This window comes from Cyprinodon variegatus, unplaced genomic scaffold, assembly GCF_000732505.1.
Source record: "Cyprinodon variegatus isolate N-32 unplaced genomic scaffold, C_variegatus-1.0 Scaffold1165, whole genome shotgun sequence".
In the NCBI taxonomy this organism is placed as follows: domain Eukaryota; kingdom Metazoa; phylum Chordata; class Actinopteri; order Cyprinodontiformes; family Cyprinodontidae; genus Cyprinodon; species Cyprinodon variegatus.
Genome location: NW_015151618.1, coordinates 113,946 through 132,664, shown reverse-complemented (window position 1 = coordinate 132,664; position 18,719 = coordinate 113,946). Strand labels below are relative to the sequence as shown.

The 18,719-nt window shown below is 38.0% G+C and overlaps 1 protein-coding gene across 1 annotated transcript in view; it reads right to left on the bottom strand.

Annotated features, from left to right (window-relative positions):
- Positions 1-11,069: 11,069 nt before the first annotated feature.
- Positions 11,070-18,719, bottom strand: part of LOC107101876 (ependymin-2-like) — a gene marked incomplete at its 3' end in the record, with an annotated part of 33,702 nt that continues 26,052 nt past the window's right edge. The window contains exon 6 of the mRNA XM_015400954.1: positions 11,070-11,215. Coding sequence (XP_015256440.1) covers positions 11,070-11,215 — 146 coding nt within the window. The remainder of the gene's footprint in view (positions 11,216-18,719) is intronic.

Here is an 18,719-nt window from a genome sequence, read left to right as displayed (position 1 = left end):
TTTAGGAGGTAATTAGGGTGCTGGAATTAGATGTGACTCCTCTTTTGAGTGGAACAAAATGGCTCACAATAGCCATATTTTACATTGGACACTGTTCAGAAACACACATGGACGTTTGGGGATGTTGGAGGGGACGGATGCGTAGAGGAAGAAAGGGGAGAGATGACAAAGGACATAAAAGAAAAGTGTTGATTACAAATTCATCACAAGATGAAGTCAGCAGGAGGAGGTTAGTGACAGGTACAAAGGTTCTGCTGGAAAGAGAGGAATGCTGAAAGTATAAGAAAAAATAACAGGACATGTCTGATTTACACAAAGGAAGTAAAAACACAGAAGGTATCTCAGTATCGATACTGGAAGTACGGTTCAAATGTACACCATGTTTAACCTGCTGAGGGATCTTTAATAGTCCAACACAGAATTGTAAATCTGCATTACATGTGACTGGTCTAGAAAATCATATGGGTTTAAGTACATACTCTAGTACTCCAAGATTACCTTGCCATATATTTGATGTCCTAGCATAATTCATCTCTAGCTAAGCAAAGTTGCTATAGATTGTTACAAATATCTATAGAAAAGGAGGCTTCACTGTCACAAAGAAAGTGAATACACTTTTCCCATATGTTGGTTCTCCTCTTGGACTATGTAGAAGCTTTGTCTGCACTAAAGAAATAATTTTACTTCCAAATGCTAAATTTTTAAATCGACCTCAGCACATCCTGCTGGTTAATTTCTTGTCAATTGAGCTTATGATTAGTTAAGCACTTGATGGCACTGATCAATCGTTAAACTACATTGTTCTCTATACATCTTTAGACATTGGAATAAGTCAAATAAGATGTCATTACCGCAAAAGCATTATCCCCTACTCCCCATCTCTTCATGCTTAGGGCGTAACACATGGCAAAAGTAACATTTTTATCTGACTAATTTATCTTTTTCCTCCGTTCGAAAGGGTCCTCTCTGATTTGTTTAACCCTGTAATGCCAAATGTATCATATTTGATACATACGGTTTCTGAAATGTTTTGCGTCTGACACCTTTTGCATAATTTAATGGTTAAAACTTTGCTCAAAATCCTATTGTACACAATCAGATATACCTGATAACAGAGGGCAGAAGACTACACAAAAAATAATCTTGACTTATCGCATAGTAATAAATTATTAACATCAAAAACGTATTTCTATTTTTTCTTTTTACATATTTTGTTAAAAGGCCAAATAAGGACTTCAAACCAAAAAAAAGTAATTTTCTGTTTTGTTGTATTCTTGGATCGGGCTTTGAAGGGTTAAGTTTATTTAGCAATATATACAGAACATGGAGTTGGAATGAAAAAAAAAAAGGTGAGCAACATTTCACCTAAAAAAAAAACGTAAGAGGGAATGAGCGACACTGCATCATGGCTATTACATCTGCAAAGTATTACCTATTATATCTCTCACTTACATTTTGGTCACAGATCTCTTTTTCATCATCACTAATAAATGAAAATAAAAAATGACAGCGGCAGTATGACATCTTTGGTTCCCTTTATGTCAGTTTGTGCCATAATATATTAGATCCAGTCATTACATTTCTGCATATGTTAGTCAGCTTGCTGTTGTAATGTTTTAATTCATTAAATTAAGTGGAAAAAAGGTGATATGACCAATAAGAATACTTAGCAAATCCTTCTGGTTTACCAAATTTAAATTGGAAATGTAAAGCAGAAATGTATACATCAAGACATAAGGCTGCTTTGAAAAAAAAAAAAAAAAAAAAAAGGAAAAAAAAAAACAAACAATACAACCAGCTCCAAAAAATTTGAAATAAAAAAATCCAACAGCAAAGCTGGCAAACAAGAAGAACGCAACTCAAAAGAAGGTTAGTCAAAGAGATGCAGAAACCTAAAGCAAGACAATCTTAAGCCACATCAGTTAGTGGTCTCAAGGCACCTGTAAACAGCTGTACTAAATGGGTTAAAAGAAAGATACAACAACATGAGACATGAGAAAATATCAAAGCACAAAGCAATTTAAAATAACAGAAAACATTGAAATATGTTTCTGAACGTTTTAAACAAAAACCACTCAGTTCCAAATAACTATGGCTCTTTAAAGGGGTTAAAATTAACCCAAGAACTGCTTCCAGTAAATATTTATTACTGAAAACTGCTGTTTGAGTAAATGATTGCCACTTGGTTCAACAAAGGATAATGATAAAATTGTTCAGAAAACGTTCCTGAATCATTTCCCACATTTGAGGTCATTAAAGGCTTATTCTCTCTTTATGAATTACAGCCATTTCTTACAGTCATCCCTTTTAACATTCTCAAATGCAATAGGTCATGTGAGCGATGGCTAATGGCCATGCAGATGTGGCCTTTTTCATTGTTGCTTTATGACAAATTAATGAGATAAAAAGCCAACAGTTAATTGCTGGCTGTTCATTGAAAATCTTAATTTGCTGTCAGATGAGTCAATTTGATTAAAAGAGGCAATCTTTCTGCTCATGTAACTCAAATGCATCAAAGAGAAAGTAGAAGAGCAAAAATCCATGAAAGAAACCGTTTTTCTTTTTTTTTTTTAGATGAGAGAGGAAAAAAACATCGATGTGTCCCATAATATCAGATGTCAGAGACAAAATAATGAGCAGAAACTCTAATATGCAAGATAAAAATTAAAATAGAACAGCCACTAGAAATATTTGAAAACATGACTGAAGACAAAAGGATTTACAGGTGGATAATAATAAAAAAAAAAAAAAGAAAAAAAAAGAACTGCTGTAAGATGAGCACCATTGTTGGCCTCAGCAAAACATCCTTTTCCATTTTAAAACTAAAAATCCAAATCCAATTAGCAACTATGCTTGTCCAAAACAATTACCTAACAAAATAATGCCACAAAAAACCCACAATAACTAAAAACAAACAAACATACAAAAAAAACATTTTGGTAAGTTGACTCTGGTTCAAAAACTATGAAGAACCCAAAAAAATGATATTCCTTTTTACATCAAAGGGAGCAGGATATAGTGAGCATAAAGGAGTGTAACTAAAGTTATGTTCTCTGAAATTGAAAAAAACAAAATCAACACCTTAAATAAATCTGTGCAGGCTTATCTGTAAATTAAAAATATTCCACATGTGGTAGTGGTTATTGCCTTGGCAACAATATTAATTGTGAAAAGTTATCACATCACTAAACAGACATCATCTTTCTATATGTTGGATTTCTTTTAAAAAACAATATTGCATAAAAAAAAGAGTTATATCTTACTACATTTGCTATTATGGGGGAAAAACTGTTTAGTTTCTTAGAAACTAGAAAATTTTAATATCTTCCTAAAACATATTTATCTGTAATAAATTATATATGCCAAGTACTTATATATATATATATATATATATATATATATATATATATATATATATATATATATATATATATATATATATATATATATTGTGTCACAGTAGAAGCAATTGTGAAGTGTTTAATGTTTGACTCTGTCTGTCCATCAATCTTTACCAGAAACCGGAAATATTTTCTGTGTTCAACATTCAAACTTTGTGCATCTTTTCAAAATGTCTTCATTTCCTCTCAGGAAGTTTTTCTTGCTACTGCTTTTGCATAGGTTGCTTTAGTTCGATCGTCAAAATCCTCATCATGTTTTTTCACCAAAGCTAAGAATAACATGTGCTTGTCCTTATATGAATGAGTGATGATCCTCTCAAACTGTTGAATATATGTATGAAGGTAAGCTGTAGATGACATGCAGTGAACTGTAATGTGTGATAAACAGACAGCTACATCCCCAAGTTTTCCAACAAATAAATCCTATTTATAAGAACGTGTGGAAGAACAATATCCCAAATGAAAATTGGAGCAGTACATCTACTTAGTGTCTTCTGTTGCTATAATTTCACATTTACATGTTTTGCAATAAAGGAGGCAGGGGTTGGAAGGGGGTCATTTCTAATTAGGTGTATGGATGATGTGAGGTTATGTGAATGTGAGTCAGGGGTGAAAGATAGGGCAAGGATGGAGCAACAGGATAGAACGAATGAAAGTAATAAAAGCTACGAGAGAAATGCGAGTTGACAGAGGTGAAAGAGTACTAATATCAAAGCCAAATGTTAACTGACTTGTGTTATGCCCTCCTCTCTGCCCCCACCATGACTTGCTCAGTCTCTCCTCCCCTACTCTCCCAGTTTTTCCCACTGTCTCTCCAAAGCATTTTTATGATCAAGAGGCTGACTCTGCTATAGACACATTTCTGCTCCCAGAGAAACCAGCCATAAGCCACAGGATTAACTGTGTGTTAGAGAGCCTGGACCGTGCTAATGCTCTGTGTCAGAGTGCCCGCCAGACTCAACAGTGTATGCAGCGTGCTAATAGTCCAAATATGTGTCTGGTGGGGAGGAAGACAAAAAAGTTGCCTCGAAGCATAGGGTACTGCTACCAAACAGTCTCAACTGTACATAGAATTTCAATCTACAGTATATCTGGTAGCAAAGACCGATAAAATGCTAAATGCTAAAATGCCAAACTAGTAATTAACTCCGCTAAATCATTGGTGCTAGCAAATTCAGGACTTATACTGTATTCTGAATCAGTTTCATCAGCTACAATCAATCTCTTAAATTCACTACCTTGAGATTAAACCTGGTTAAACGACCACTTCACTTCATCACTTATGACCAGCATAAATTTACCTGAAGCTGGAAGGAAGTTACTGATAAATTTCAATTTAGGGATGGTGTAAGAACAAAGCACTCCGTTTCCATGGATCGTACTTGTAAATTAAATGAGAATTTTTCATCGGTTTGGGTTAATTAGGTGTTAACGTGTTGGAGTCTAGCCTTGAGGAAAAGCTGTGATTATCGCTTGCCCTGCTGATGACAACATATAGATTAACGTGTAGAGTCTTTGTCCTCTCCTGGAAGTTTAGCCAGACAGAACAGTAGACCTGATTGCCACACAGTGGCAGTGACATATTTGCTGAGCAAATGGTGTAAGACATTCTCCCTTTTATACAATTGACTTATTAAATTAACGACATGACAAATCATATTTTGTTCTGCCAACAAATTGGACAGGTCAAAAGGTCAAGAACAAAATACATTTTGAAAAAAAAAAAACTATGATCCATTTGTGTCTACTGCACCCACAATAATCCTAATAGAAAATACCCAGTTTCATGTATCTGATTACACCTGTAGAAATCCCATCAATAGGATAAAGACAAGAAATGCAAGACTTTGTGGTCCAGTTAATAACTGCAAAAATTGATCAACTATATCTTCTGATGAAATGACTGTTAAGAATATTATGCCATCTGGCGAATCTACTGCAAAGCTACAGGTTGACAGTTCGGGTTTGGCTCTCATTGTGAACCTGACAGCTTAAACACAACTCAGAATATATTTGGGTCGAAGAGACTTTGCAAAGTGAAGAATGCATGTGGGTTTTTACCCCTCCAGCATCTGTGTGCATATGTGACTATGTATTTGCTGAGTAAATTAAGTCTCTAGAGCTACGGGACAAATATGACAGAATAAAGGAGAGTATTGAGGGTGACGAGGCTACTGTAGGTTTTGTAGAGCACAGAGGAATTGTTGGAAAAGCAGGAAGACTGGATGCCAGGATAGTTGACAAAGACCTGACCTAAAATACGGTAGGTTCTTAAAATTTGAAGCATAGAATAGTAAAACTTCACTAACTTGACTCTACTATTTAATGCTAAAAGCAGCATTTGCATAAAAAGACAAAAAAAAAGACTCTAGCAAAAGGTCCTTTAAACCTTTCATTGTGACTCCCTAATAATGGTCTGTTGGAATCATTTTACAGCACAAAGACTCTGATGAACAAAGACACCCTAATTAAAACTCATGAATTATGACAAGGTTTGCACCTATTGAGAAAAAGCTGCAGTGTTTATGTCAAATGTTTTTAAGCATGTTATAAAAAGTGTGTAGCTTTAGTCTACAGCAGCATGTGAACTAATTATACCTTGTTCATTACTTTATAATCGAGATTGTTTATTTAGAACAGAATTGAAGTTTCCTACAGTGATTGGTCACCTGCCAGTGGGCGAGTAGAGCAGACTAATATGTCAGCTAGAGCCAAAATGGAATGGTGATTTTGGCTTGCTTCTGGTTTTAAGCTTCCTTTCTCATTCTAAAGCTTTAATCTCTGAAATGCCACAATGTCCGGAAGACTTATTTGCTTTTACATTGGGTTTTTGTTAGGCCTCTATATACTTTTCAACAAGGGTTAATGCACTTGCTTACAAAAGAAAGCTAGTATTACAAGCTGTGGTCTTTAGCTGGGTAAACAGACAATGTGACCAATGTGAGGGTTTATGCCCTAAAGGGTTACAGGAAACATATTTGATACTAAAGCACAGCATCTGGTGATTAAATCAACAAAACTAGAACTCCCTGAAAGGCTAGGAAAAATGGCAGCCCACCATTCTGTCACATTCAGGCATGCATCTCTAGTGGACATCCCCTATCTTGCTGTTTCTAATTATTCTAGAAATCTATAGTATTTTTTGCACTATCAGCCTACACACGTTCTCCCTGCAGCGGGGGATCATGCAAACAGTGACAAATGGTTCTAAATAGCCTTCCACACCTCTCCATGCTTTTTTTTTTTTCAGTTCCATCCTTACCATTAAAAAATGTACCTCTGTTTTTAAAGACCTCAACTTAATCTTGCCTGAACTCTATTTTATTCTCAGTTTTCCTCATCTTCCAAAGCAGATTCCATGGTGACAGCTTGGTTGCTCTCGATACCACTTAAGTCTCCCTGGCATGCCGATGCTTGCACATGTTTGTGCTCAAATCAGATGCGCATGTTTTTTTATCTTGTTCTCACTTCCATCTCATCACATATGGACACTTGGTCAGGAACACTTTATGGGGATTCCTAAGTGAGCTTAGTTTCCTTTTACACATTACTATTTCATGTGCAAAGCAGTCTGATACAGTAAGTCCCGAATGCTCACTGGGGGTCAACTCGCACTTGTTAAACATGTCAATCTGGTTACCTAATGTTAAATGTTACAAAACAAGAAGTGTGTAATGCTGTACAATATTTCCATTAACCTAAGCAAGTGGTTTAGAGGTCTAAATTTGAGTAAAAATGGATCATCACTTTATTTATCATTTCCACTTACTGAAAAAGCCCTGGTAAACAGATTTAGCTGTTTTCACTGGCCTGCAGTCAACAATCTATATATTACGTGTTTCTAGTGATCTTTTTCAAAGTCAAATTTCTATCCCACTTTAGTGTTTATTCAAGAAGGGAATGCCTATTTTCGTTGGCCTTTGGGTCCCTGATATCCACCATCCCTGTATCCCAGCAGAAAATAAAGAGGAGTGGGCAAGGGGTGAAAGGCAATCTGGATGGAAATAGGTAGAATAAATTCCAGCAGGCTTTCATATCTTGAGTCACGATGAAGGGCCCCTGGCCAAAGAGCCTACACTTCTGGGATTTCATCAAAATAAAATGATGTCAACCATGAGTTTTACCTGTAATAATAGCTTTCTATTTCAGTGTAGAATTTCTAATTTGTGATTGACCTGTATGCATCTCTGAACAAAATTGCAGCACTCAACATCTTGTATCAATTACTGCTGTTGAAATGATAAGATATACAGGTAAAATACACGGTTGGGATATTTTTGCTTATTGCTGCAGGCATTGACAATATATGTTGCAATATTTGTTGCTTTTTTTCCAGCTTACAATTTGAACAGCACTATCCATGAACTCAGCATCTCTCACTAAAAGGGAGGTTATTAAGGTGGCGATAAGGCTTGTTTTAACGAGACAGATATAAAATTTGAATACACAGTTTTAATGCATTTAGCTGTCATGATCTGGCCTGTTTGCTCCTCCCTAATTAGTAATTCCTCTCACCTGCCGTTTTCCCTCCCTGCCTCAATTACAATTTATTCCCCTCACCTGTTTCCTCTGGTTTAAATTCAGTTCTCCCTGAGCATTCGGTGCCAGATCATTTCTTGTCTTTCTGTCAGTCTGTCTGTCCAGTTTTAGTTCATGGTTCATGTCCTGGATCCTAGCAGCCAGTGGAAAGAGGGTTTTTGTGTTTGTCTCGTCTCCTGATCGTCCACTGTTCCTCCCCCGTGGAGTCCTCTGGGTTTTTGGCTCAATATGTGGGGAGGTTCAGTTTTTATCCAGTAAGCCTGGCTCCAGGGAGGAGACCAGTTTAAAGTCCTGCTTCAAGTTCTGGTTCCACGTCCTGTCTCGGCTACCCTCTTCCACTGAGCCTGCCTGTCTGCACCTGATCCTGTCTGCTCCTGTGCGTGACCACCTGGTCATGCTTCTGGTCCCCGTCTGACTCTGAACCCTCCTGGGAGCCTGTGGATGCCTGGAAGTCTGGATCCTGCCACCTGTTTCTGTTCCTGCCTGATCTGGATCCTGCCTTTCCATTTGGCAGTGCACTAGAACATTCCGGGATTGCCTAATATCTTCTGCAACCAGAAATGTTTTTTGAGAGTTAAATGTGTCACTCTTGTGAGCAAAGGTAAAGTTAAGTCAAGGTGATTGATGCATCCAATATACAGTTACCATCCAACAAATAATGAAATGCATCAAAACAAAGACATCACACGACATGTGCCAAAAGTACTTTACAACCGTTTTTTAAATGACTAAAACAAATTTACTTTGGTTATTTTTTCATCAGATGCATAGAATCTGCTGGCCTCGTGAGACCATCCTGATCTCGTGAGCTTTCAAGATTTCACTCGCTAATCAGTCTGGAGACTCTCCGTTGAAGAAAATTTGGAGCCGTTCACCAAACGAACGTCCAATCAGCGTTGGCTTTGAGGCGGGTTGAGGTGTGACGCAACGAGAAGCGCGACAGTTCAGTCTAAAGAACATGGCGGCTTCAGCCGATGAAACTAGCATTAGCGTGGCTATCGAGCAAGTTTTACACTGTATTTCTTCACTGAAAGAAGAGCAAAACACTGCTCTGTAGGCTTTTCTCAGAGGAAAAGATGTTTTTGCTCTTCTCCTGACTGGTTTCGACAAGAGTTTGATCTATCAATTGGCTCCTCTTTGTCGTCGCTCTGTTACGTCATATGCTTCGTTGATCTGATTGGTTTATTTGGCCCGTCTATCACCAACATAGGCCAATCAGCTAACCAGTATTTTCGCCCCTTCCCAAAATTACTTCAACGGAAAGTTTCCAGATGGATATGCAGAGCAAATCCATCTGGCGGAGTCAGGTTAGGAATATGCATGGAACAACTTATAAGTACATTTTCCCAATTCAACAGTATTTTTGTAGTAGAACTGGCTACATTTTTTCCACTGAATTCATGTAAATATTTTTTCCAACTTCAGTTGGCATACTTTGTAAACAAGCTCATTGGGAAAAGTCATCAGCTGGCTGTGGTGTGGGCATCAATAATTGTGTTCTATGTTCACACATGAAGTGTGAGTAGACCCGTCACTTCCAACACCTCAGCATCACGATAAAATCAGTACAAACTATTTTGTAATACCCAGAGGTGTCAAGTACTTAAGTACTTTTCAGGTATCTATATTTTACTACATTACTTATTTTTCTTCCTACTTCTAAATTCTACTAATTACTTTTTTACACGTACGTGTATCAGTATTTTCTAATACTTACATTTTTAAAACAAACATTACTTGTTACCATTGGCTTCGGTTTAATGTTTATAAATATTTATTTCACGTCATGTGCGCCATCCAATGAAGATCATTGGCGCCGTTCACATCTAGTGAAAACTAGTGTAATTGGATGAGTCATATAATGCAAACACTAATTCTTTAGCTATTCGTCAAATTTGTGCTGACGGCAAAGGAAATCATCAGAGGCAAGCAGGTGTTCTTCAAACTGCAAACGTCAATTGTCTATGATGTCGAAATGTCTGAAAGGTCGGACACAGGCGAGAGCGTATCTGGAGATGGAGACCAACAAGACCTCCTTCATCCTTGGCCCAACTCTTTGAAATAGTTGAAAAATTGAGCTTTTAATTCATATTGTGGCATCTGGCTTGTTTTTTAAAGGTTATTTTATACTTTTATACTTTAAGTAGTTTTTGAACACACACTTTGTCACTTTTAGTTGAGTAAAGAGGTCAGGTTTTTAGACTGCAGTATCTATACTTCTACTTAAGTAACAAATATGTGTAATTCTGACACCACTGGTAACAACGTTTTAGCCATTTTGAAACTATAACTGTTGATCAACTCCATGCATAGTTGATGCAATGCTAGATGGTCTCTAAAGCAGCCAATAAATACTAGCTGCTGAAATGATATTGATGATCAGTTAAAGATAACTACACCTCTGAGACAGAAAGCAAGAACTAAAGAAAAGCAGCCTAATTGATTATTGAAACACTTCATAACTCATGTTGAAGTTATCAGAAAATATAAAGTGAAGGTAAGGGTATGAAATGGAGACACTAACTGCATTTTGTGAAGGATAGAAACAATAAGACGTGTCTTGATGGTGGACATTAGGAATAAAATGCTGTGTAAGACTTGGGCCTCATCGCTTTATACAACTCACGTTCGCACACCCACCCAGACACAGGGGCACAAACTCCCACACACACTTTAGGTATAAGCAACTCACGTTCGCTGCCACAGCCCAAGAGCTACCGCAGGAATATTTATTGGCTACCGGCTCAATGGCTGTATTGAAGAGAAGGATTGAAAGGGGAGGGGAGGGAGGAGAGAGATAGAAAGAGAAGGGGGGGTAGGAGCTGTTGCCGCTTCTTCTCATCCTCCCTGTGAGCCACTTTCTGTTTCCCCGCATCACACCACGCACACACACCAACGCGACACCTAGCAGACATCCCCGCGCGCACGCAGACGCACTCTCACGCACAGGTACACTGTAGGCTTGCAGAGGGGGGGAATGCATCTTTTTTACTCCTATGCAAAAGAAAAAGTATAAAACTGCGCGTGGGAGGAGAGGCGTGAGGGGGATCACCCGCACATACATGTGCGCTCATACATGGGTGCGCGTGCGTCAGCGCGTCTGATGGGATGTCGCATCCTCCTCCTTACCTTGAGCGCGCGAGGAGAGCGAGCACAGCACAAGAGTCCAGAGAAAATAGCGCATCGCCGTCATCCCTCCGTCCGTCATCCTCCCGTTCATCCCTCTCGTCTTGGTTGTTGCCCTCTTCATCATCAGCATCCTCCTCCTCCTCCTCCTACCCGAAGAGGGAAGCGCGAGACAGCGTTCTGTGCCGCTATTAGCGAGATTATTTGCATCAATACATCTTCCGCGAGCCAAGCGCGAGCCCTCTAAGCTCTCACCGGGCCGCATGCTGCTTCACATCCAGCAAACGGAGGGGTGGGGGGGATTGGGGGTGAAAAAGAGAGAGAGGGACGCGTTTTTTTCTTCTTTTTTGTTTTGTTTTTTTCTTTGGCCCCTTCTAACAAATACTATATAAATCCCTCATATCCAAAAAAAAAATGAATTCAGTGAACATCCACAGAGAGAGAAAGAAGGGGGTAGAGTGGGGAAGCAGAGACGCAGAGTGCGCTTTAGGGACGAGCGCACAGGTTGCCTCTCCAACCTGCGCTTTCGATGGCTACCGTCAGTAAATGTGTGCTCTCATCAGTTCCATTGCAATACTAAAAGTGACGAGGAGCTTCAAATCCACACTTTTCCCAGCCGGCATCCCATCTTCATTCTGGAAATTCTAATCTGTGACGTTTTGTGCTGTCTTCTATTAAAAATAAGTCCAACTAAATCCCCGCGGCTCTTCTCGGGATTCGTTTAGCACTACAGCGTGTCACAAATCGATAGAGATGCTTGTTCTTTATTTCTTTCCTGACCGGTTAATCCTCTTCTGCCTCCCCCGTCTCTTGACTCATGCGTCTGTGAGACCTTCTGCGTTCCTTTTTTTTCCTCTCCTCTTGCAGACTAGCAGGGAAAAGTCTGCATCTTTACCTCCTGGAATAAAAGATATCCGTTATTCTCACGATTCCCTCTTCCCACTGACTTCTTCTGAAAAAGGCTGTATCAAAAGTCACTCCTTTTGGCATATCCTAACCAGACAAAGCAAAAAAATAAAAAATAACAATAAAATCAGGCTTGTTCTTTTCGTCAAAACAGTCCATTTTTAATTATGTCTGAAGAGCCAAACAGTCCAATAAATCATTTCTTTTATCCAGAAGAGAGACGCATCCTTCCCATCTGCTCAGATCGCTCTTCTCTCCTGCTGAAGCAGTTTGGTGCGTCTCCTTCCCCTGCCTGCCGCTATACAAAGATGCTGGATTCAAGAGCTCCTCGTACGTAAGCTTCCCGCTCCCGCACCGATTCACGTGGTCTGCAGTATATGGGTCGGAAGAATGAGTTAGAAAAAAATTACTTCAGCAGACTAAATATTGGATATCTTATTTAGATTATAAAATATTGAGGTTTGAAAAATGTTGAAATTGTAAACATGTCTGGATCTTTGTCACAACTCAAACTTCACCAATAATCGGACTAAATCAATTGATAAAATAGAGACAACCATGGGCGTAGGTTTGCTAGGGACCAGAGGGACAGGTCCCCTACCAAAATTTTGGCCCAACCTTTTTGTCCCTACCAATAATTCTATGTGAATAACACGTTTATGATTTACAACAGTGTTGTTGCAGCAGTCGCTTCTTTTCTCACAACTTGTATATTGAAGTTAATATTTTAAATGCTCAGTCTCAGTTCCTCTTATAGTTTCCACACCCATATAAATACAATAAATCTATTTGCAGTCCCTTGAATGTTATTTTGCAACACAGAGAATATCAGGATATCAGATAAATACACAAACAGGCATATTTAGACTATATTTGGTTAAAAGGGGAACATATTTACCTTCCGTCTTAGTCACTGGTAAGTTCAAATGTAACCCTTTTCAAAGTGTTAAGTTGTCCCAATTTTACATTATTCCAACCAACTGATGCATCAAACACCGATAAAAGGCATATTGTGTGTGTAGTGCTTACAAAATTTGTATAAATGTAGCAAAAAAGGCTGTTTTCTCTTTAAACGAAATGCGCCCTGATGCTCACATCAAGCATAAAAAAAAAACATTCATAATGGAACATTCATAATGAGTACGACCAATGACATCAGACCAACTCAACTTAAGACCAATAGTGTCTCTACCGAATTTGAAATCAAAACTATGACCTTGGGGACAACCATCTCAGTTGTACCAATAATGGGAACCAGTGGCTATATCAATATCAGCACTGTTCAAGGTCTGATTCAGGCCTATTTGGCTCCCTGGGCACAGAGGCGGTTCTAGACCAAATGTACCAGGAGCCCAGTAGGGGGCCAGCCTCCTTTCATGGGGGCACAGAACATCAAGAAATAAAAAACAGGGCAAGGGATTCAAATATGTTAAGATAGCTGCATGAAGTGAAATTTCTATTCAATTAGGTTTAATTCAAATTCTATGTCTTATTAGGTCAATATACATTCATAATTTAGAAATTTTACATATTTTTGACTTAAGTTAAGTTAAAATTACCGTTTTCTGTAATATCTGAATTAGAACTCAAGAAAAACTGATAAATTCAGCAGTAAAAAAAACAATTGGCAGATGAAAAATGGGATCTTATCTCAATCCCACTGAAGCTGTCACCTTATTGTTTTTAAATAATTAGTAAAACAGAATTTGTAAAGCAAAGAAATGAAATAGATCCAAAGGACCTGTCAGTAACCATGTCTGTTCCAGCGCAGATCATTATTAGAATTTCTCTCAGTATTATGTCTTCAGTACAGGGGCCAGGACATGATCTACAGGGGCACTGGCCCCTGTTGGCCCCTGTGTAGAACCGCCCATGCCTTGGCATGACGAGGTTTTGGTCACCTTTATTCTCCAGCTGTCTATAGGCGGGAGGTTGGGTACACCCTGGACAGGTCGCCAGTCCATCGCAGGGCAAAACAGTAACAAACAGGAAAACAACCATTCATACACACATCTAAGGAGTATTTAGAGAAACCAATTAACCTAACAGTCATGTTTTTGGAGTACCCAGAGTGAACCCACACATGCTCAGGGAGAAAATGCAAACTCCATGCAGACAGGGAAATCGAACCCAGATCTTCTTGCTGCAAGGCAGCAGTAGTACCTACTGCTTCACTTGGTAGCACAAGACATTTATAATAGTTTTTAATTCAACCAGTAAGTGTGTCTGGGATCAAGTAAAAAACAAACTATCATTATTGAGCAACTTTTTGCACACTTCCACCTTGCCACCACCATTATCCTTACAGTAGCTATCTCTCCACAGATTTACTTTAAGATTTAAATTAGCATTTACAATATCACATCATAAAATTTAGTGGGAAGTTTACTACTGCAGAAAATAAAGTATGACTACATTTTTATTTGTCTTTTCGATTATTATGATCAATAAACAGGCTACAAAGCACATCCACAGACATTTTCACAAACCAACGACTATCTGGGCTTCAGTGTGTTTTACAACTGCATTTAAACACATGCTTTATCACCCTTTTTTATGGTTATTTGGAACACCTGGTCTTTGTCTTTATTTAGCTCAGACGTCTCTTAAAATTATGACTTTAACTCTCATCTCCCAGACAGATTTAGCTTAAACCAAAACTTTGAAATCTCTTTCTCGTTAAATATTGAATCAATTCAAAGAGACTTTCATCCAAATTTTGATGGTTATTTACTTTTAAACAGATTTTTATGTTTCAAAAAGAGAAATGCCTGTCCAACAAGGAATTACCTTGAGGAAAAGAAGATAATTAAAGAAAAACGTATTACTTAGAATTTTACTAGGAGTAAAAGAAGTGAAATCTATCATTGCTTGATCTAACTATTGAGAATTCACTTGTTGTGCTTATCTAAAAAATACAAATAAAAGGCCAACAATAATTGCTGTTTAAACACTTTTTGGACACTTTTTTGTTTTTTCATTGACATATTTTGATTGTTGTATTGAAATGCTGTAAATGTGTTGCACATTAAATTAAATGATCAGCAGTTTATTTAAATTTGGTTCAAAATGTGAAACTTGTGTTTTTATACAAAAGCCTCATGACACATAAAGTAAGCAATTTAAAGTAATTAATTTGTAATTATATTTATGCCTTGAAACTAAATTTGAGCAACTATGAACTTCCTTGGTTGTGGTTACACCTACTTTTAAGGTCTTCAGCTTTTTCTGCTTAATCATAATTGCCTTGAGGCTTTGGTAATTGTGTTTCATGTGTACCTTTCTTTACCATAATGTCTCCCTCTACTCAACTTTACATTCATTTTCTTAGAAAAGAAAAAAAAAATCTTATGGTACAATTTTCCTTTATTATATATTGTTCCTGGGTAATATTCTGATTTTCTGGAGAACTGTTTTTTGTTTTTTTGTTTTTTGCTGTAATAATCAATAATCAAGATCTTGAAACATATCACTTGGTATTTATTAAAACTATGATATATTTTACTGTCATATTTAGAATAGAATTACTAAAATAGGATTCTTTGATGATATTGTGATGTATTGACATGTGGAAGTGTTTAGAGCAGTGCGTCTGTGCTCTGAGAAGTTTGCAAGTACCCGGTTTAAGCAGTGTGGGGGTAAGGGTCTAAGCAAGACCCTAAACCCCCACACTGCTCCCCGGGCATCACACAATGGCAGCCCACTGCTCCCCAAGGGGATGGGTTAAATTCAGAGGTAAATTCGTCCAATGTGAGATAAATAAAGTACAATTACTGTCAATTATTATTTAAGTATGTTCTTCAGTTTAGTCTTTGACATGTAGACTTTTAGAAACCAGCTCTAACTGTGTCCAATCACAACCAAAAAGCTCTGCCAAACTGAATTAAAGTACTGAATCACATAAAGAACAATATTCGATATTACGTCGAAGAATATGCAAAGAAATAGGGTATAGGAATATGATTCATCACAAAGCAGCTACACAGAATATATGCAAATCTCATTTCAGAAATTCATGTTTTTAAGTCAGCTGTATTCTCCTTCAGTCATATTACAAATTAAATTGCTCTTGGTTTTTATTCTCAGATGTATTCCATATGACTCTGCATCCAGCTTCAGAGAAATCTTCCAGCTTTTTAAAGATTTTCAATGTGGCTTCCTGAATCCTTGGAGGGAAATCTCTGCACAGACAGGAATATCTTTGGCGGGTAAGCTGTAAAAAATGCATGTGTGAGAGTGTTAATAGGAGTTTTGTCAGGGACAGGTTGATTGTGTGCCTGCATATAGCATGTTTTGCGTTTCCTTAAAGCCCTCTTCTGCCATCTACAGGCACATTTCTTCTCCCATTCCCTCATTTGCTTTATCTCCATTACAAATGCACTGTTAATCACTTTGGAATAATCTAAATAACCAGCATGTTTGCAGCTCTTTGTGCCTTTTTTGCATTGTGCTCACACATTAACAGAACATTTTTGTCTGTGCTACACACTATCAGTTCACAGATGTCCCAGTCCCCCTTCAGCTCTACATTTCTGCTCCTTTTAGAAATCAATAAGCAGCGTGTGAGGTTCATGTCCAGAGAGAAACAGTGAGAAAACAAGAACAGAACAAGAAGAAAGAGCAGAAGTAGGAAGTAGATATGGTTATACGGAAGTCTGGAGCATGGAATCAGGAGGGAGAGAAGACAGAAAGGGACCCAGGAGAAATGCAGGGACACAAAAAGGGAAGTCTAATAAACTACAAGAAGGGGGGGTGGGGGTGGGGGGGGGATACAAAGGATAAGATAGAGACAGTGTGGAAAACTGGGCACTACAAGATGTAAAAATTCAGGTTAGAGAATCCTGGATGGAGTGTTAGTGAAACTGAAAGGAAGGGAACTCAAAAATAAATTGAAACTGTGTGTGATAGATGGCAAGGAAAGAAAGAGAGACTAGAACAAAGGTTGGGGACATGGGGGGAGAAAATGCTGGAGAGTCTTGCATTAGTAATTTACTTTTCTCAGTTTCTCATTCCACCACTACCCCCAATTTCCATTGTCAAACCCTCGAATATAAAAAAAAAAAAGCTATACATGCTTCACCCACCGTGTGCTATGTTTGCTTTGATCCAGCTTACGCTATATATAAGGCTCAAAAGTAAAGGGGTCTAGTTCAGCTCAAAATAGCTGACATAACTGCACTTGTCAATGTGTGATTTGTTCTTGGTGGGTCTCCCTACACAGTTATAATATCGGTTCAAATAAGAGCCTAGCAGGATTGTTGTATTTCAAAAAGATTGTTTACTGCACAATTATTCTGAACAAAGCAATCAGTTTGTTTTTGATGATTGGAGATGACTCTCCCTGAAGAAAATGGCTGAGAACAGCTTAAATCAATCTGCAATTTCTCATCTGTTTATTATCCACTTTTAGGGTAATTGTGGGTGGCACAATAGAACATGGCAGGCATCCTGATGAACAGTGTGCAGATATTATTGTATTGTATTTGGGATTATCAAATTATCGTCAGAAAATACACTGCTCGGAGAATAGCAGCAAAAAATACCTGCAGCAATGAAACCGTTTCCTGCATTTCTATGGGATCATCAGCTTCTTTACACATTATCAAAATGACGTTTCCATTTCTTTCGTACAGTAAATCTACACTGCAAAAACTGAAATATAAGTAATTTTAATTGAAATAGGTATTCCATTTATTTCAGCAGGTGAGTTAGAATATTTAGCAATGGCACAATATGATATATGTTTAAGGTTAAAAAAAGAAAACATTGTTAGATGCAGTGTAGATGCAAGAGTTTGCCTTGAAATCAAAGGGTTGTTCATTCATGCCCCAGCTCCGGCTTTCAGTGTCGTTGTGTCCTTGGGCAAGACACTTCACCCGCTTTGCCTACTGATGGTGTTCAGAGGGGCTGGTGGAACCAGTGTACGGCAGAGTCAATTCTGTCAGTGAGCTCGAGGGTAGCTGTGGCTACAATGTGGCTTGCCACCATTAGTGAGTGTGTGAATGGGTGACTAACTTAATGTAGTGTAAAGCGCTTTGGTCAAGACTCCTGACTTGAAAAGAGCTACAGTATATAAGTTCAGGCCATTATCTTATTTTAATATTTTATTTTAAAAGCAGCAATGCTCTTTTCATTGGCAGATAATCATATTTATCTGCTCAAGCCAAGGGGAGGTACATTTATTTCAAGATATTATTATTACTCATTGGTTTGCAGTGTTGAGAGTGTACCTCCAGACTTTGACTGGAGCTTTCTGACACAAATACACATTGAATAAAACTATTTTATTAACACTCAAGTATTGTTGTTTGGAGTCAATGTCTTGCAAAAAATAACACTGTGCCACCTTTAATGAGCCCCAGGGCAGCTGTAGCTACAGTTTGTCTATGGGGGTTTAGCTTACCACCATCATCATGTGAATGTGCCCATGAATGGGTGAATGACTGAATGTACTGTGAAGCACTCCTAAACAAGTACAGCCCATTTTCCAGTTTGTTTTAACCACTTTACTTCATGCAGACCAAGATGTTCCCTTTTTGCCTGATCTAACTAATCTTTTTTTCATATTAACCATGTCCCTTATATATCATTGTTAATAACATTTTTCTGCAAAAATAGATTTGTACAAAGGCGCTCTGAGAAATTCTTCACAGGGGGGGCACATGTAGTTTTCAAGGTGAAGGTTTTTCCAACTTAGCCTCGTGAGACCATCCTGATCTCGTGAGCTTTCAAGATTTCACTCGCTAA